This window comes from Zerene cesonia, chromosome Z, assembly GCF_012273895.1.
Source record: "Zerene cesonia ecotype Mississippi chromosome Z, Zerene_cesonia_1.1, whole genome shotgun sequence".
Classification (NCBI taxonomy): Eukaryota; Metazoa; Arthropoda; class Insecta; order Lepidoptera; family Pieridae; genus Zerene; species Zerene cesonia.
In genome coordinates this window covers 11769254-11790449 of record NC_052122.1, presented here as the reverse complement: position 1 = coordinate 11790449, position 21196 = coordinate 11769254, and the positions used below count along the sequence as shown (strand labels likewise).

The 21196-nt window shown below is 36.5% G+C and overlaps 1 protein-coding gene across 2 annotated transcripts in view; it reads right to left on the bottom strand.

Moving 5' to 3' along the window:
- The window catches only part of LOC119835441 (neuralized-like protein 4), a 30970-nt gene that overhangs the window by 5808 nt on the left and 3966 nt on the right, over nt 1-21196 (bottom strand). For both annotated transcript variants that reach the window (XM_038360258.1, XM_038360259.1), the window contains exons 4-25: nt 20508-20669; nt 20073-20208; nt 19060-19126; nt 18518-18650; nt 17836-17991; nt 17182-17322; nt 16182-16278; nt 15592-15694; nt 12661-12837; nt 11852-11942; nt 11617-11734; nt 10469-10577; nt 9653-9846; nt 8939-9112; nt 8453-8577; nt 8186-8298; nt 7912-8044; nt 7385-7526; nt 6626-6804; nt 5974-6061; nt 4818-5009; nt 4209-4291 (exon numbers count right to left, since the gene is read on the bottom strand). In XM_038360258.1, coding sequence (XP_038216186.1) covers nt 4209-4291; nt 4818-5009; nt 5974-6061; nt 6626-6804; nt 7385-7526; nt 7912-8044; nt 8186-8298; nt 8453-8577; nt 8939-9112; nt 9653-9846; nt 10469-10577; nt 11617-11734; nt 11852-11942; nt 12661-12837; nt 15592-15694; nt 16182-16278; nt 17182-17322; nt 17836-17991; nt 18518-18650; nt 19060-19126; nt 20073-20208; nt 20508-20669 — 2913 coding nt within the window. The remainder of the gene's footprint in view (nt 1-4208; nt 4292-4817; nt 5010-5973; nt 6062-6625; nt 6805-7384; nt 7527-7911; nt 8045-8185; nt 8299-8452; nt 8578-8938; nt 9113-9652; nt 9847-10468; nt 10578-11616; nt 11735-11851; nt 11943-12660; nt 12838-15591; nt 15695-16181; nt 16279-17181; nt 17323-17835; nt 17992-18517; nt 18651-19059; nt 19127-20072; nt 20209-20507; nt 20670-21196) is intronic.

The window sequence follows — 21196 nt, the reverse complement described above, 5'->3', positions numbered from 1 at the left end:
ATTACACAGACATTGCTGTATTCGATAATGGCAAAACATAAAGCATACTTGCTTATTTATAATGGTTATTTGATCTCTTAAATACAATTAGGGATTTACTGCAGATATGGGCGCTTATTCAGAGCTTTGCTTTTTCAGTCAAGGCCACAACCAAACATGTTCGTAACATTGAACTTGCCTGCATTTTGTTTTTGTGAGATTAATATATCATAAAGGTAAGTGCCGATTTACTTAACCAGTACGATCGTTTATTTTACACACTTTTCGATAGGATTACCAACACCTAGTTATTAGCATGCCAACATGCAAAGTGACCACTGAAATAAGTTACGTCGAAGTTGTTTCAGTGACGATATAGATTGAACATTGGTTGCAATATACAATTTATATAACCAATAGAAGCGAAGCATCATTGTCACGTGTAAACTAAACCGGTGTAAACAATCGAGTTACTTTTTCCCAATGTCCATGGACTTGCATACATTGTAACTTATAACGTGGTATAAAAAATAAAATCAAAGAAGAACTTTATTTCAACTCACGGTTTCGCCAAGGTCTTGTCTCCGTCGCCACACAGTAAATACGTTCGCAACGCGAATTCAACATTGTTCCCACATAAAACAACGGGAAAGTTGGAAAAGTGTCGGTCTGTCTGTCCGTATATGTGTGGTTAAAGATAGGGCCAATGTGGTTGTACTATGTCGGGAATTATTTTGTTCTGTATTGTTAATTGTAAATTGCGTTGATGTTATGTATCTTAGTGAAAGTGTAACTACACAATGAATGCACACACAAAAAAAATTACATACACGTACACATGCATTTCAAATTAATAATTACTTTTGCTTATGGGCTTTTTTTCTTGATTTGGTGTTGATTCCAACAGTCTGATGCTTTTAACTACGCCTTAATAACTCTTGCTTATGGGTTTTCCATTTAATTCATCGTCGATTCTAGCACACACAATCACTTTCACCACCTCCTAACAACACTTTTAGTATTGCTTATGGGCTTTTCGATTGGTTTGGTGTCGATTCCCACATAGTCTGTTGCTTTCACCTCCGTCTTAATGACTCTGGCTTATGGGTTTTCAATTTTATTCGTCATTGATTTTAGCACACACAGTGACTCTCACCACCTTTGAATACTTTTATATTTGCTTATGGGCTTTTCGCTTGGTTTAGTGTTGATTCCAACACAGTCAGTTGCTTTCAACTCCCTCTTAGTGACTGGCTTATGGGTTTTCCATTTAATTCATGATTGAATTAGCACACAATCACTTTCCTAACCTAACCTAAAAATACTTTTAGTATTGCTTATGGGCTTTTCATTTGGTTTGGTGTTGATTTCCACACAGTCTGTTGCTTTCAACTCCGCCTTACAAACTCTTGCTTATGGGTTTTCTATTTAATTCGTCGTTGATTTTAACACACTGAGTTACTTTTAGTGCCTTCTTAAATACTTTAATGCTTGCTTATTGGCTTTTGACTTTTTTATTTGCTATACCGAGTGAATATTAACTTAAAAACATACCATCGCAATCAAACTACCTTTTAAGCATCGCCACACACATACATCTTTCAAATTGTTTCTTCTTAATTAATTCTAAATTGCACATAATTACACCTTTTATTCTAATTCTAGTCCTTTGTGTATGTGATATATATATTTGTATATATTTACGTAATTGTGTGAGTAATCATGTAAGTATATTGTGTGTTGTAGTATGTTGGAACAATGGTTTTGGGGTGCGCACAAGAACTCAACAATTGGTTTCAAACCAAATGTTAGAATTCAAGTGATTTAAATACATTCGCAATGCAATATGTGATGCCGGACTTGTCACCTAACTATAAGTTTATGGACGACGTTTACTATCGACATTTTATGACATTATTATTGTATATATATGCAGTATATCTTAAACAGTATATATATATATATATGTATACTGTTCAAGAGCAATCTATATAAAACTATGTATGATTCAACCAAAGGCTTACTTGATTCTTAGATACATCAAAGTTATTGATATAGCTCTGACTACCTGTATGTTCCTTTTATTAAGATTACCAACAACAACCGAACAACTGATCGACCTATAGAATTACATGTGAGAGGACACAACACTATAATAAACTAAAATATTTATTTAAATAAATCAAAACAACATCTGTTTGTTCTTTGTTTTCATGAGCCAATTACAACGATAAATGTAGATTGAATGTCTTTACTTTGACAAAGAAAACAATATCTGCAATGCAAACAATATGCAACAGTCTGATACAAGTTCGCTTTCAGACTCAACTTAGACTTACTATAATTTTTAACGACCTGAAGTAGATAGACACTAAATATTCTAGATAAAAACTAGTAAATAAGACAAACGTTAAGCAAGCAGACTTTTTCTATTGTACATCAAAACAGATCAAAGCAGAGGCGTAGTATATAGAGCTCTGACTCTTTTTATATATATTTTTTCATTTTAGGTTAAATATTCTTACATTATTAATTTTCATATCGATTGTCTTCACAAGTGTGATCTAATAGCTCTCTGAACCTTTAGCTGAGCCTTACAACAACCGAACATTATTTCTGACAACTTATGAACCGAATCAATCAAAATCAACCTTTACCCAATGTACAACCTACAAGATGACCCGATCCAAACACCCTACAATATAACAACATCCAAACACCCTACAACACAACAACAACCCAAACTGCGATACAACACCAAACTACCTCTACCAACGTAGCATCTATATTGAAGTGCTGTCTAAAAATCCTAATATTACAGGTGTGTATTAAATTCAATATTATTGAAATAATTAAATAATAACTTAATTTATAATTTGCCTTAAAAAATGTAATTAATTCCTTTAGCATGATGCTATCTGACTCATCTACCAGTATACACGCTAGGACAAATCTCCTGTCTGATTGGCACTGGAGTCTATGACCTCAAGAGTATTATGACCTCTCCTTTATGTATAGCAACGATGCCTACAATAGAACAACAACCAAGAAACTAATCGACCAATACATTATCACGTTTGAGCGGACAGAACGCTATTGCAACAACCATTCCATTGTTTTGTTTTTGCACTTAATTCGATGCTCCAAAGAACGATATATTGTTTTGTTTACAAATCTCTTACTCACCTATACGTTAGTGAATTGATTTTATTTTATTTGTATGATAATTATTGATGGCGAAGAGTACATAGGATGTATACTCTAAGTATTTAGAGTATACATCCTATGTACTCATCATCCTATGTACCTTAAGTGTATACTTAACCTACAATTCATAAAGCGCATTTTTAAGACATGAGGCGCCATATTTTTCGGACTGAAGAATACAAAACTATCTAACATACTTAATGAAGAGGGACACAAGATTATGTTACGAAACACAGAATATTTTCGAAACAACATAGGAATCAAGCAAGGAAAATGACTTTTTGGCAGATTGTTCGCCTGGTCCAGCATCACAGAATACATTTTCATTTTAACATTATATACCAAGTAATACATTCGCCAGCAGATAACACAATATAATAATAATACATTCGCCAGCAGATAACATATTTAAAATAGGTAAAACATTCGCCAGCAGATAAAACATTCAGAATAGGTAATAACATTCGCCAGCAAGTTATACATTCGCAGTGCACGCGTCGTATAAAACACAGATTATTAGAAGATAAAATGAATATAACAAAGATTTACGTGAAATATGAAAGTGACTATCACGTCTATTTAAAGAACTGATGAGAATCGCCCACTTTTTATATAAGCGTAGCGTTGTCTTTTGTTTCGTGTCTCTAATAAAATCAACAAATTTCGGTTATAAGCAAAAATGCCTTATGAAGTAAACTTTATTCAAACCTCGTTTAATCTGTGTTTTAAAACATATATTTAAATCATGGAGTTCACAAAATATATTTATTACATTATAAACCGATTCAGATAAAATAAAAAAAAAACAAGATCATTCATATAATCATTTCAATTCAATAAATTACAAATCATAAACATATCTTTGAGAAAATACATTCTAATGAAATTGATCATTATAAGACACTCGACTCGTTTACGACTCGAGGGCGACATATTTTCAATGAATTGAAATTAAATAACATTAAACCGATTAAGATGATATTGTGGTTGTTGTGAGCGTCCGAATATAAAGGTCAACTTACTCTAAAACTGTGCCCCCTTCTCAGCGGCTGGCTGACTATTGCGATCGCATCTTGATACCCCGAAGTGCGTACAGCTACCGTATCTATTATAAAAAAAAAATCAATTAACACGCTAATTCCATTAACATTTCATCGAATCATCCATCCATCCATATGTCCATAACCAACAACCCAATTGTATTTGGTATTCGAGCACTCATCGGCACGAACGGGGCCAGTCCGCACCCGGGAAGGTACCTTGTGGTGTTCGAGAGTTGGAGCCAGAATTATATGTTAACCAAACGCTTTCCAGTCGTTACCCTAATCGCTCACCGCTCCCTGAGCTATACTAGAGGCTCAAATCCTTTTCCTTACCCTCCTAGTTCCAGTCCCAGCCCCATTCTCAAAGGAAAGCCCTTCTTCCCCTTATCAATCCCCTTCCTATATCCCTAATCGTTAAAAGTCTGCAATCTATTTGCAGAGGCGTAAGGTGTCTACAAATATTCACGGTCATACGACCCACTAGCTCCCTTTCGACTATCTCTTATATCACTGCAGTGATAGTGACAGGGCACTTTTTGGCCTTTGGAAAAATGCGTCTCTCTATCGTTCCGCAGTAAGTGAACTGACCGGAGCTGCAGAGGCGTATGTTGGCGCCGTGCACGTAGTGGAAGGTGTAGGGCAGCGGCGAGCGGCGGCGGCGCTCCGCGGGCAGCACGCTCGCCGCGGACACGCTCGCGTCCGTCTCGCTGGAGCTCTCGCACGCGTTGTCCGGCTCCACCTCGGTGGTCGGCTTTATGTACAGCGACGTGTCGTTCGGTACTGTGGACACGGCGTTTGTCGAACTACACATTGGACTAATTATCTTATATATACTAACTAGCTTTCCGACCGCGGCTTCGCCCGCGTGGAATTCGGTTGTATCGCTTTCATCTCCCTATTTCAATTACTTCTACCATTTTTTTCGCCATAAAAATTATCCTATCTCCTTTCCCAATTTCAGTTCCAGCTTCATACCAAATTACAAAAAAATTGGTTCAGTGGTTTAGACGTTAAAACGTTACAGACAGACAGATCGACAGAGTTACTTTCGCATTTATAATATTAGTAGGGATATTATAAAACTGAAGAATTTGTTTGTTTGAACGCACTAATCTCAGGAACTACTGGTCTGATTTGAAAAATTATTTCAGTGTTAGAGAGCCCATTTATTGAAGAAGGCTATAGGCTATATATTACCACGAACGCTAGTCTTAAGATAATTTACGTGTCGTATGTAAATAAAAACAAATGGCCAATGGTTTTATTAATTTTTTTTTTTTTTGATAAATAATTCTGGTGTTGTGCACCATCAACCTCTTTTAGCTCGTAAACTCTAATCCTCGATCTAAGGTTGCCTGGAAGAAATCGCTATCAAAGCGATAAGGCCGCCTATTTGTGCGTAATTGTGTAGAGTGTTTATGTCCTTTTTGTATTGGTGCAAATAAAGAGTTATCTATCTATCTGTCTATGGCCAAATGTATTGCTGAACGTAATATTCGGCGGCAAGATCAAAATTGGATTTTTTTTAGCGTAATTGTTAAGGAACAATAAAGATTCTCATGGAGAGTATAAATATATCACGGATCGCTAGTGATAAATAGCTATAGGATATACATAGCCGATCGGTTAATTTTGGTATTGAACTGATTCTACCATTAGAGTTGTTGAGATTATGAAGAAAGGCTCAATTCAGTTTAAACTAAAAAAAAACATTTAGGTTTTTCATTACACATCTTCAACTTACTTGTCTGTGGCAACACCACTACGTTATCTCTCTTCACAGATTGTATCTTGTACACGCATCCGTACAACTCCATGACTACGTAAACTTTCTATAAATAATAATTCATTTCAGTGACACAAATTTACAAATGTGGATAGTTATAAACATTTTCTTAAATTAACAACGACCAATAAAATGGATCAAATGTTTAATGTTGTGACGTATAAGATAGATATATATTTAGTTATAAATAATGTAGAGTCAGTAACCCTTCACCGAGAAAAGTTAATTTAGGTTAGTAAACAGGCTTGATAATGGCAAATATTAGTGGATATTATTGAAATGAACTCGACCGCGACACTGTAAATGAAAAGAAAATTAAGCAAAGTGATGTATATAGAGTTTTTGGTACGGAGTTATACAAAGAGAAATCAGGAAAATCAGCGCAGATACTGGCATTTTAGCTTCCGCACATGCTGAGTCGCTCTCCCTTCCGCTGGTCCTTTTCAATCCTGCTCTAAGTTCGATTATTTATGTTGCGTAATAATTAAATCAATTAGTCAATCAGTCAGTACGTCAGTTGGTCAGTCAGTCAGTCAGCTAGTCAGCCAGCCAGACAGCCAGCCAGATAGTCAGTCAGTTAGTCAGTCAGTCGGTTGGTCGGTCCACTCACGTCGGGCACCCGTTCGAACGCCGTGTCCATTGGCTCGCAGTTGTAGTAGACCACGACGCGTCCGTCCACGGTCTTCTTCAGGCCCACCCGGTCCCCGGGCCTCAGCCACTCGAAGGAGGGCGATATCGCGCGCCAATCGTGCTCGCGGCTGCCGGCTTTCGTGTACTTCATGTACCTACCTGTATGACAATGTTTAAAATTATTTAGTATTATTGTTTTGTTGCTCTAGCTACTTGGTCGTAAGTAAAAATTGTAAGATTGCTTACTTTATCAAATGCAATTGCAATCAATAAGCTATCAATCATTATCCCGAATGGGACAAGATGACTCCTCTTTACTTATTTATTTTTTTTTTGACGTGACAACGTCTTAAATTAGGTTGCGGCTCGGAGGCACTCATGAAAAAGTGTAACGCCCGGTAACGTTACGATGAGTCACCGAACTATGATCGGTCCGCCGCGCGCGCAGCACTAGAGAATTAGGCGCATTGAATCGGCGCGTGCTTGTGTCTCTGTCTCTGTCTTTTTAATAAACAAAATATATTTTCTATAGTTAAAATTTGTGCAATTCTTATTTTCATTCAATTCCTTGTTCCTATTGTGCAATTTAATAATATTCATATCAATAAATATTCTACTGAGAAAAAGACGTTGTCACGTAAAATGTTCGCCCGTAAAACCGACTTTACAGGCAACCATTTTTTTTTTTTTTTTTTGTTTGAAAAAATCCATACAATGTATGGTTTTTTTAATAACTAACCATCGATATACGCCGTGTAGTGCGGTAGATAGATGATGGACGGCGGCAGACTCCTGTTGACGTGAGCGTTCAATATGTTTATATCGGTCACACCCATACGGAACCCGCCCGCGTACGTGTCTTGGCAGTGCGTTATCTTTATCTGTGGAATTATATGACTTTGAAAAATTTAGGTTTGTAGGAGGGACGGGAAAAAATAGGGCAGCTAAATTTTTTGTAACTAAGCTAAAAGTATAATTTCAAATAGAGGCGTGATTTTATAAAAAAATAACTACAGGTTTTGTAATACGTAGAAGCTGAAAGAATTGTTATTTTAAGTGATGTATATTAAATTCCTCGATATATTTCGATTCAGTACAGCTAGCGAACAAGCTTTTCAAACACTCGCAATTGATAAAATTTCATTCTAGCTCTAAACTCATTTGTAAAAGAGATTTTTAAATTGTGGTGTGATTATAATTTGTTTAGAGGAAAAATGAATGTTTCATAATAAAAATATACATAATATTTATGATGTGGATACAAACCTCAAATATCTCTCCCACGGCCAAGTGTCCAGAGCTGAATACGAGCGCGCCGGTAGGGTCCATGGTCATGCGTCTGGCTATAGAGTACTCGTGAGAGAGCCGTATATTGTCCCCACAATATTCTGAGAAACTCCTGTATACATAGACATACATTAATATGCGTATTTTGCATTTTTGAAAAATCTATTTATCATGTGTTTCAGATTATTATTAAAAAAAAACCTATAGACAATATTTTTTATATATTTATATATTATGATATGGTAACACATACCAATATGGGGGCGGCGGTGTTGCCAAAATCCTCGGTAGACCAATAAACGGGTTATCTGCCAGTGGACAGCCATTGTAGTTGAACGTTCGCTCTTCGTTCTGCAGGATGGTCACCTAATACACATTTACAGTAAATTAGTTGCTGCTTTATATCATAAAAATATTATGATATTATATTATATAATATGACACAGTGTTACCTGAACCACTGTTTCGATGTATAAAAATATGAATTATTTAACGAAAACATTTTAATATGTTGAATTACCTGTGTACATTGTCCATATAGATCGACAACAGCGTAAATATTCAGATGCGGGACAAACCACGCCTTCCCCATGTCCATGCCGTCCAAGTAGTAATGGAGACTCCTATCCGCATGCCACATCACACCTGAGTCAATGAAAATATAAGAGACCTTATTTATAATAATAAACCAATTTAGAAACAACTTAATGAATCTTGTATCATTTTTTCAACACATAATACGTTGCATAGGGTTGGGAAAAAAACTTAGGTTAAATATCTAAGACTTTTTCTTATCTAAGATAATTTAAAGAGGTCATTCCTTCATTCACTTTAAATCCTGTACTTATACCGTACTGATTAAAAGCAACAAGATTGCAAAAGACCTACAGGCACCTCCTATAAAAGCTTATGGGCGGTGGGAGTCCAAGCAGGCAATATCAGGTACAAGCAGGCAACTCACCTAATACATTGTCCCTATTTTGATACATATATAAAACCGACTCACCGACTCGACTGCCCACGGTGAGCGTGTCCAGGTCCAGCGCGTACCCGCTGCGCACGCACTCGCCGTCCTTCATCATGGCGGAGCCGCTGAGTATGTACGTGTCGTAGTTTAGGTCCGTGGCGGTGCCGGCCAGCCCGCAGTCCTCGAGGTCGTCCGGCCGGATTGCTGTTACACCTGAAAGGGGGTTATGTTATAAATTATACCCATATTTACCTTGTACCCTACTAAACGACCTAGCAGATCGGATTGATGACTTATATGATGACAATTATTTCGTAGATGTTCCCATGGGAATTATACGTTTCATAGCGGTTAACAGCCTCGCTCTGTGGCGATGTGAAAGCAAGGCAAACAATTATTTTTGATGTGGGTGTCGACACGCTCCGAAATTGACCGGCTCGCACAGGGGAAGTTCCACACCTCCTCAGAAGACCGGTGTGAAAGAATAGCATGTGTTTTGTTCGGTGAGAGGGGAGACCCGAGGCGCATATCCTTTTTTACCCTTCCCAATCCGTTCCTTCCTTCCTCTCGTCAATCCTCTCTCGATCCTTTTCCAATTTATAATCGACAATCCATTTGCAGAGGCGTAAGGTGTGCAATCCACATAAGGCCACTGTAAATTCATAATCGCTGGTAGCGCTTACCATCAGGCGACCCACCAGCTCCATCGCCGACGATGACATAAAACTAGGAACAGCGTAGGAGTAGCCGTACCGATCTCCAAGCTGCCGATCCAGCAGTCGACCATGGAGTCGATCCTCAGCTCGAACATGTCGCACTCCCGCAGCGGCCGGGAGCTGAACAGCACCGCGTCGTTGAACTCCGAGTAGACCGCCGTGCGCGACGCCGTGAGCCGCGTGCGGCTCAGCCGCGCGTTGTGCCCGTGCACCCGGTGGAAGCACATCTCCCTGTTCGCGTGTATGTCAGTACGGGATGTGTTGCAAGTATTTCTATAGCGTATGTGTTACTCTGGCACATCTACATCAGCTACATCATTGCCGAGTAATCAGTAAAATCCGTTCAGGGGTTTTTGCGTGAAAGAGTAACAAATGTTCATCCATATATTCTTTAGCTTTAGAGTTTAGTTTACAACAGGAGGAAACATTATTAGATTTTCATAAAAATAAAGTTTGTAAAAGACGTATGATTATGTTTAAATGTACGTCTTTATTTTTAAATATCGATTATGTTGAAATAAATTACACATATATTTATTGACATTACAGACTATGCATGAACGCTTAGGAGATAAAATTTATTGATGAATTATTTATTTTTAGATTGCCCAGAACGCTCTTTAAATCATCGACTAAAAAGATAGAATAATATTATGAAGTTATACTCTCATCCAAATAGCCCCTTAGTACATGTCCAAAAATTAGATTATATACGCTGTACAATTACTATCGCAAAATAAATCATCTCAATATTTTTAAGTATAAGAATTGTATGGGTAATTATATATAACAAATAAATATATATAAACTAAAAATATCACAAACAATTAAATATTTAAACGAAATCACTAACGGGTATACGGTTGTAGCTGATTCGATGGAATTAGGAGACTCCGGTGAGAACGTCGTTTGCGGCATGTACGTATCCACGATCGTAGCTTGCGCCACGCGACCGTGTAGATCTGGAAATGTGTACTTACTGTAGAAAACTTTTTTTTATTTCATTGAACTTTGCGTACAAGGCACGCCATAAACTGTCACAATTAACTCAATGTAACTTTTACATATTTAATTTTACAAAAAAATCACTATATTCGAGTCCCATAAAATCTCATAAAAAAGCTTATGTAAGTTGTATCGTACTAAGTACATACTTGCTAGATTCGTTGAAACAAAACAAAAAATAACCTGTTAAAAACATCGTGCATATATACTATTACGGTTAATCTAAATAGCGTTGCATTCTTAAAGATAATTTCCTGATAAACGTATTGACATCGCAGTCATGGTCTACAGAGGAATGGAAAAATAATCGCCTAAGGTAGTTAAACACAAATATCATTACACAAGACATATCGATAAGTCGTCATAAATAAGACCACAAAGTGGAAGCATAATTGCTAAGCTTTCCACATCGATCCGTTGGCCTAATTCATATAACAAACAAACAGCAACTATTGATATATCAAATGCTAACACGAATGACATTTCATTGGACCAATTTGCATAAGGAATATAGTAATGGCGTGGAAATTATAAGCGTCGACACAAAATGTGGGCAGGTATGCCATTTGAAGACGCCGACGTAACGAATAATTTCCTGTTCACTTGACATGGTTTACTGGTACATAAGAAATAAGCCTAGGCGAACGGTACGAGCCCGTATATTTAGGTCAATTATGAGCTATTCATTATAACCATGCTGTGTCATTAAGTGCACCTGTCGCTAATGCATAATAACATGATACAAACAGAGGGTCTCTCTAATCATTTTATAAATGTATCGACAACTGAATAATGGCTGAAAAGATGATTATGCTCCAAGTTTTTTGATGAATATATAAAAACACAATACTAAAGTGAACATCGGAACAACGAGAATTTAAAACTTAGAAATTTAGCAATGAAATTTGAAATTTAAAATCGCCGATTTTATATCAACGCGGCTATCGAAATTGAAGAATGAAAAGAAAATTTATTATATTATTAAAATTAACATACCGACAACACCAAAAACATGTTCCGGAATGTTGAAAGCCGCTGGACCCTGATCGATTCCATTGACAAAAAAGTGGAGTATGCCCATATCTTTGCGCATTACCCCCACTGTATCGCCTTCCTACGATACAAATTAATTTCTATTTAATTAATAGATAAACTCGATGTTATACAAAAAGCGTGGTAATTAGATCATGGCGCAAAATTTACACTAATATTAGCGATAAATAATCCTCACCGATAATCTGTTGAGGTTCCTCACATATTTCGGTATGATGATGCTTCCATCTCGTATTATGTCTTCGCCGGCCATGACCCAAGTGCCTGATCTGTTTTAATTATAATATATTGAGAAATATGGTATACATAAATGAAGTTTTTAAAATATATATCAAATATTGGTAAAGTTCAGTCAGTCAGTCAGAATTATGCCAGAATTTATGTATAAATAAGTCAGTTTTTAATAAGTACTAGAACTAACTTCTACTTTCACCGTAGTCAAAAAATTTATCGACTGACGATGTTAAAATAAAATTATGAGTAATTTCAGTAGCTTAAATAAGATTTTTAGGCCAAGAAACAAGACTGTTTTGCTCAGATTGTATATATGACTAAGCAACTGGATTCGGGGGAGCCATAGGTTCGCATTCTTTTCCTTCACCTTTCCCGGACCATTATTTTATCTCTTCAATCTATATATTCCTATCCCCTGCTTCTAAAACCAGACAAAGGATTTGCACATGCCCTCTGCAAATGTTCATGGGTGGGTGGTGATCGTGTACCAATCAGGCAGTCCACCAGATCCGACTTTAAAAAGGCAGACTTTTATTTTGGGTTTAGGTTAAAGCTGGGAATTAAACTAACGCTGGCGGCATTCTGATCTTCGGTGCTGACAACCAAAAAGAGAGAACCTTTATGAAGCGTTTCAGAATAACGCATGTGTATCTGCAAGTGCGGTGCATAGAGGTTCATACGTTTCGGCCATCAGAACCGACGGTCAGCGTGGCTTGGTGACATCCGACATAGGTACAGGTGTAGTGCACTCACTTAGCGTGACTCATTTTAAACGGTATCTTTATATCATTCGCGGAATACTGCGTGACCCCTATCTCGATACTGCCGGCCCACTTGGGTATGACCAGGTCGAGTCTCACTTGGAACAGCTCATTGGTCCTCAACGTTCGATTCGTCATCACTATTCCGTTGTTGAAGAATTCGAAAGCGCTGAAATGTTCAGATAGATTTAAAACCCTGCTGAAGCTTGGAAACTTTTAGGAATTGGTCTCGTCAAAATGTTTATTAAAATGCCATATTCCGTTGGCGATATTTTCAAAATCATTCCAATCCATCAAAAAAGAAATCTCTTTTTAGAATAGAGACATAGAAGATACAATCGTATCTTTTCATAAGTTCTTTTTATTAACCTATATGTTTTCTAAAGGCTCTAAGCAACAAATCTTAAAGGTATTCTTGAAGTGTTTATCTAATTAGAACACTCGCAATACGCGATATTATGCATACGTCATTGACATCTTAACCAGTCTTTCACTGCGTCTGTCTGTCTGTCTGTACGCAATTAACTAAAAGCCGTTGCACCGGTTTTCATGCTGTTTTCACCAAAGGACTGGCTGATTCTCAAGGAAGGTTTCAGTATATTTATTGAGCTTTAGTACATATTGATAAAACTAAATAGCTACATATAACTTAACAATGTATGGTGGAACGGGTCTACAGAAAATTTGCGTCGACATTCTCTCAAGAACAACCTACCAAACATACTTAAAATAAGGTAATATCCGAAAAGCTTTGAAATTTACACAAATACCACAATAATTCTGATCTTTTCTAATGCGTTAGCTGCATAATAATTATTTTATGCCTGCACATGATGGACAATAAACATAAGCCTTAAAAGATATGGGAAATCTAAATAATACGCAACAAAGTCATTTCGTATCATCTTGATTAGAGCGGGAGCACCGGGAGCACCGGGAGCACCGGGAGCCCGCGCTTACCCGCCCACAGCCGTTCTAAATGTTTAACTAGCAACGAGCGATAACGACTAAGTTTTGGACAGAATTCACGTGTGCAAAGTCGCGCGGGTCATCTAGTCAATAACAAAACATAATTTAGATGCAATAACGCGCTTAACACCGCTCTTCCGAGCAAACCTTCAGTAGCAGTTAGCATGATCGCGTTCTCGTAACAACGTGCACCCCCATTTCCCACGCACAATACATTGATTACATACGTTCAATTTACACGTGTCGATGTGCAAATAGATAAAGAGCGGAAATGCATCCCCTCGCTATGAAGATTGACAAGCTAATCGCGCTAAATAGATCTGCACTCTGCATTGAAAATCAAGGTTAGGTGTTAACTGATACACTGATACATTGCAATCGAATACACGATAGACGTTTGCTTTAGAATATTCAGGACGGAGATAGGATTCATAATTTAAATAAGAAAATAAAGAACACCATGCGGCGTGATAAATCAATATCAAAATCCATCTTCTTACATTTGATATTTTCGCATTTTCATTTGCTTTCAAGTCTTATTCGAATATCAGGCCTATCAATTTAGTTTTCTACTTCCCATGTCATAAGTGGGTCTTAACAACTTCTTAAACTGCCATCAATATACTCGTGGATAACGATAATGTCTTCAAGTTCATTAATTAGGAGGGCTCTTGTAGCCACGTTGTCATGTCACGTGGTGTCCGTTAAAAACAATATAAGAAAACAAAAATGCAACCTTGTGAGTATAACTATATTTTGAAGGGATAGTAGATGTATCAATAAACCGAGTACTTCGAGTACCTTTAATAACGAATGTCGCGATGTGTCTGGCGCGGCTTTCCCTATTATCTCAATTAGTATAAAAACAATTGAAAAGCAACCGAAACCTTTCGTGAAGTGCTTTTTATTATGTACAAAAATATAGTACCTGTGGGTGGTATGGACATTGTAAAAGGTAACCGGCAACGGTCTTACCACACTACAACCCCTTTGGCCGTATGAATATGCCACCCTCAACATTTTATGAATTTAATTATATCAAACTGTGATAAATTTTAAGTATAAACTAGACTAAGACCATAACTTTACGCTACATAACATTCTAATCATATTTGTAATACAATTTATCGTTCCCGAAAGTTCCTAGAAGTATCTTTAAAACCGAATATTTATTCGAGCTTATTTCTTGTTGAATTAAAATTATTGTATCGGTACTTTGAAAGAATTTGTTTAGACTTTAATCGATGCAGTGACCTAGTTAGTTAGGCAAGGCCAAATAAAATATTAAGAGTCATCTGAACCTTAAATCATAAGATAAAATGTGTATGATCGCAGCCACAATAGCGCTATTATAACTATTTCCGTCTCCTATTGTACACGATACACATTTAATGCGTTTATCTAAAACCTGCCTAATTGAATTACATCCGTTCGCGTGTCGACACTAAGTAGCTTAGAGTTGTGAATTCATTAGTAATCTAGGTCATCTGTGATAAACCGCGCGATGTTTAGTTTACGCTGTTATTTGTAATCTGGGTACATCATACTCGGCAACGAGAATCGTTCTTGTTGGGGAATTAATGAAACAAACACACAATCGTGACGCATAAAGCAAAGAAATAACTCACTTCTCTTGTTATCTTATATGGTTTTACACTTTTACACTTATAGAAAACATACAGGTTTAATGTTTCAATATTTTTTTTAATATAAAAAAAATAAATATACAATAGGGTCAATACTTGTTATTACATTAAAATGTATGTTATTTATAAAATCGAAGCTGCCCAAAAATTAATGTCAAAATAATCTATTTGTTGTTTCGTAAACCTTAAAAACTATGATGACAATACACATGATATTTGTAAAATAATACTTTTTGAATAACAAATAACAGGAATTGACCCTACAATTTGTGGTGTCTTTTTTTAATTAAAAATAAAAAGATACTTACTTAGGCCGATGAGCAGTCTTACCATCGTTAATAATAATAACATACGAATCACGCAGCGAATGAAATAAAAGACTGTCTTCGTCTATCTGTGGCCTGAACCTGCCTGCGGACAAACATACAAATTTAACATTTCCGCTTCTACTTGGATCTTAGGATATCTCGAACAAGTCTCATAATTGTTATCAACGCTTGATACAAATATCAAATGGCTCATAAATACTTTGAATCAGTCGAGATTGTGGTCAAGCGCTGCCCTCAAGCAAACATTCGTTTCAATTTTATATAATTAGTGCAGCTATATAAGACACTTTTTCGATTTGTTACTTGTTAGTGAGAGTGCGCAGTGGTGGCTCAGTGGTGAGAACCTGGGACATCAAAATCGATAAGTCGGGGTTCGAGAACTGACGAGCGCGCGAAAAGTTCGACGACATGTGACATCTGCCAACCCATACTTGGCCAGCGTGGTGGATTATGGCCTGAACCCTCATAGGAGGCCTGTGTCCCAGCAGTGGGAACATATAAGGACTGATGATGATGATAATGATGAGTGAGAGTGCACATTGGGCGATATAATCCGCTAAAGTACTCACTAGTGCTAGCAGGTGCAGGCAGCTCGGGGAGGTTGGACACACTTGGCATGTCTATCACGTTGGTGTCGGGCTCTTCACAGGGATCCACTATTGACACCTGTGGGACAATTTAACGTCTAATTTAAACAGTGTGTACGGAGAAAATTTTATAACGCACTAGCTTTTGCCCTTGGCTTCGCACGCGTTAAATTCGAAGTAGTTTAATGCATGTTGTTAAACATACAAACCTCTTGAATCTATAATCTACTAATAAAAATGCCCATTAAAATCCGTTGTGTAATTTTATAGATCTAAGCATACATGCATGCATACATGTAATGACATACTATGTAGTGATGTTATCCATAATTTGACATCTTTTATTGTGTCAACGACAAACAAACGAGCGGGTGACTCACTTTCTGGAAGGTCGTCGAGTCGTTATGCGATCGAAAGTAGATTGGGGAAAGAATTATAGTGTTGTTGAAGTTATGTTGTTAGGAAATTAAAGAGTTAAAAGACGTGGTATATTCGCATATTATTTTCGCATGTTGTGGATGACTCGCCAGTTTAATATTCATATATATTTTTTAATAAATACTTTTAATAAAAAATCAAAACGCATTTGAATTGTCAGATCTAAACTAAATTTAAATGTGACAACACGGGAGGTATCAGGCTTCAAATAAGAAAATAATCATAAATATACTCTACTTTCTGTAAAAAGTAATAGGTAATAAAAAAAACACTCGAATTGATAACCTCCTTTTTTAAATCGGTTAAAAAATAAGTAATGTGTAAAAACAGTTGGTATTAACTGGTAATTAATCATTACTAGAGGAAGCGATTATATTTTATAAAATTATTATTACTATCTTTTTTACTGGCCATGGAAAATTTAAAAATGGATAAATACATGTCATTATATCAAGAAACATTGAACTAATTAAGGCGCATAGGACACAAATAAAAACATATTGGTATAAGTTACACAAACTACAATAAATTCCTCGTATGTTACCTTAACAGTCATCCCGTAGAGGTCGACGACGCCCCACACCTGCGGGTCCACCTTGTCAGTGGCTACACCCTGATCGATGCCGTTTATGAAATAGTGTAGCTTCCCCGAAGATTTGCGCATCATGCCCACCGTGTCCCCTTCCTGTGCCAACAATTTTTAATGTAGTGATAGATATATCTTAATATATATAAATCTCGTGTCACAATGTTTGTCCTCAATGGAGTCCTAAACCACTCAACCGATTATAATAAGATTCGCACATCATGTGCAGTTCGATCCAACTTGAGAGATAGGATAGTTTAAATAATTTTAATTATGATAAATGACAACCCGGGCGGAGCCGGGGCGTGCAGCTAGTAATATTATAATTTTAAAATTCTAGAATTCCAAGATTTTCAGAAATATTTTCCAAGTAATATTGATACGAATTGTTCAATAAAAGATTATTATTACAACACAAATTATCAACAAAATATTAACTCTTCCCCTTTAACACTACTGAACCCATTATTAAAACCGGTTTATAACGATTTTACAATTAAATTAAATAAGCTAGTAACGAAAACAAAATACACATTTGCTCTACTCAAATTTTCCACCGCAAAAAAACATTATCGCTAAAAAGCACACTCTGTATAAAACAAGTGCACCTACCCTCAATTCGTCCAGATTGAAGTTCCCATACTCCATACAAGTGCCGTGGCCGTTCAGCAGCACCTTGCAGCCGGACATCATGATGGTGCCGGTGTCCATGTTGGTCATGGTGGAGGGGAAGCGGATGGTCGCCGGGTTGTGGGTTGTTACCCCCACCTAGTGGTTACAAATACATTTCTGTGTCAGAAATGGATACAGCTCGTAGTATTTTACACGAGGGCCTTGCTGTGTTATGAAGTTTTATTTCGGAGTAATCTTGTAAATACATGAAGTTTTACTAAAATATGTTATACATAATATAACACTATGTATTTTTATATGGTTTTTTAAGAATGATCATACTATTTATAAAAAAAAGTCACATATTCCCTAGTCTAGGTATGTCAGAAGATATTCATCTCTTGTACTGATCGATTTTCTTAACGGACAAGTAGATGATCATGTAGGTGGTCATGACCTTTTGAGTCCTGCAGACCGAGGAATCAAACCTCGTTAACCCGTCGGTTCAACGCTCACGCGTTAACCACTGTACCGAAGGGGTGGTTACATAAACAAACAAACAAGCTTCAAAATTAGCTTTAGAATCAATTCTGAACAAATGCACCCGAAAATTAATTCAGTTAGTAAACGTCTTAATTACAACAATAGCATCGGGACACCTGTAACACCAGGCGATACTCACCTCTATACTGCCGCTCCACTTGTCCACGAGTCGGTCTATTCGTATCTCGAAGAGTTCATTATCATAGAGCGGCCTGTGAGTCATCACCACCCCATTGTTATAGTCGTCCAACGGCCGGGCCCGTTCCGCCGACCTGACGGCCAAATCGATAGCTCAGTGTATACAGGGTTGGAACTGTATGACGTATTGTATATTGTTTGCTGCTATATTTTTGGATATTGCAAGATTGTATGAAGACATCGATTTGAAAGTAGAAAATTATAATCGTTTCACTATACACACATATAGTATAAAATAAAGTCGCTTTCTCTGTCTGACCCCATGTCCCTATGGATGTTTAAATCTTTAAAACTACGCAACGGAATTTGATAAGGGTTTTTTTAAATATATACAATCTATTAAACTATCAACGCGTGCCACGGATTAAAACGAGTAAAACATATAACTATTAAATAAGATGTTTAATTATGAATATTTAAAAATACGACGTCGGATTTTAATAGTCAACATTTAAATGTTGTAAGAAATGGAATAATACTTACTTATTGTTCGATGATAATTTCACTAATATTCCGCATCTTGGATGAAATCGGAGCCGGTCTTGTGCAACTGTTGAAAACATTTTATATTCAATTTGTTTACGTTTTTTGACGTGACAACGTCTTAAATTAGGTTGCGGCTCGGAGGCACTTATGAAAAAGTGTAACGCCCGGTAACGTTACGATGAGTCACCGAACTATGATCGGTCCGCCGCGCGCGCAGCACTAGAGAATTAGGTGCATTGAATCGGCGCGTGCTTGTGTCTCTGTCTCTGTCTTTTTAGTAAACAATTAATATTTTCTATAGTTAAAATTTGTGCAATTCTTATTTTCATTTCCAATTCAATTCCTTGTTCCAATTGTGCAATTTAATAATATTCATATCAATAAATATTCTACCGAGAAAAAGACGTTGTCACGTAAAATCTTCGCCCGTAAAACCGACTTTACAGGCAGCCATTTTTTTACAATTTTTTATAGTCACTCTCGCACACGTTTACTTTTCTAGATTCGGACACAAGATATATGGAAAGCGTGAAAGTAAAACGGATAGATACTTTTAATCAAGTTACCAACTATCCGCTAGTTCATAGATTAAATGACATTTGGAATCAGAGCCTTTTGATTGACTTTATGAGAATTGACTATATTTATTGTTATACACAACAAATAAATACAATGTATTTTAAGAACAGTATAAAAAAAAATGTTTCATGAAACAAGGCACAAGACAAGACATTTTGTATAACCTAAATAACATAGAAATAAAAACAAAATGAAACACAGTCAATTAAAAGCACATGATAATCATTGTATTATTTATCCAGAATGCGAGTGAAATTAACGATGTGGACATGTTTTTATTTCACATAAAATAAAATTTATTTATGTCAGTCAGGTCATGATTAGTTTAATGTGTTCAAAACGCTTATTTATGAAGATTACAATCTATAATAATCTATCTCAAATATACTTCTAGTTAACTAGTCTACAAGTGATATCATTGGCCATCTCACCGAGCGCACAAGCACCCTCCGCGTCCATAGGCACATAGATCTCTATGCAGGGCTTCGGCTGAGAAGTTTCTGGATTCACTGATGTTTCCATCTCACTAGAAGTCAGTGTGTCATCGTTGTTCGGATCCTCTTCAATCTGTACCATTTATTAACATTTTTTTTACCATTTATTTACGCTATGCTTTTTGTACATATTTATTAAAATATGGTTACCATATTACATTGTAAATCAAATTAGATTGTCATGAAACAGACACAACGTGTAGTTGTGGTAAACTGTAATTTCTTATTACTTATCTAGCTTAATTGCATTTAAATTTATTATATTGCTTTTGACTATACATAATGTACTAATTAATGTTCAATATTTTCAGAATGTCAACACACTCATGTACAGCATAACGTGTGTAACCATATCACACCAAGTAGACCAACCTGATCTAGGCTGTTCTCCATAATGGTCCGCATGCTGTTCGCATGCATGATGGACACTTGCACGCACTGGCCGTACAGGTCGATGACGGCGAACAGACGCGACGGCATGTCCTGCGCCGCCACGCCCAGGCACCGTCCGTTCACGTAGAACATTAATTCACCCTGATTAAAAAACCCTACTATAGTAAAAATATATAGTCTAAATATAAAAGTACAGACGTGATAAAAACAATTCAAAAAGAAAGCGACATAAATAAAACTGCTTTAAAAAATGTAAATGACACCATCACTGAATTTAAATAACAATGCTTTAGATAGATAATATTACTTAAGAAACCAAGTTCCATTATTTTTGAAAAGACAAATACATTCAAAGATTTTCGAAAATTTGCCTCCTCTACCTGGGAGCCAAAGCAACTAAAATCTGTTAAATTAATAAGATTTATAATTATTATTATTCACAACCTTAAGTGTTACTTGGAGATTAACCAACAAATAAGATAACTCAAATCGAAACCTCCCTCAAATGGACTTGGCTGTACAACAAATTAATAAACGGAACTCATTGCAAATTAAATGTAACACCTACATCTGCTACCAAATATATGGGAGTCTGATCATTTTATTTCAATTTATTTGTTACCAGTCAAGTCTGTATGAATTTGATATTTTATAGGGTGATTAATTTA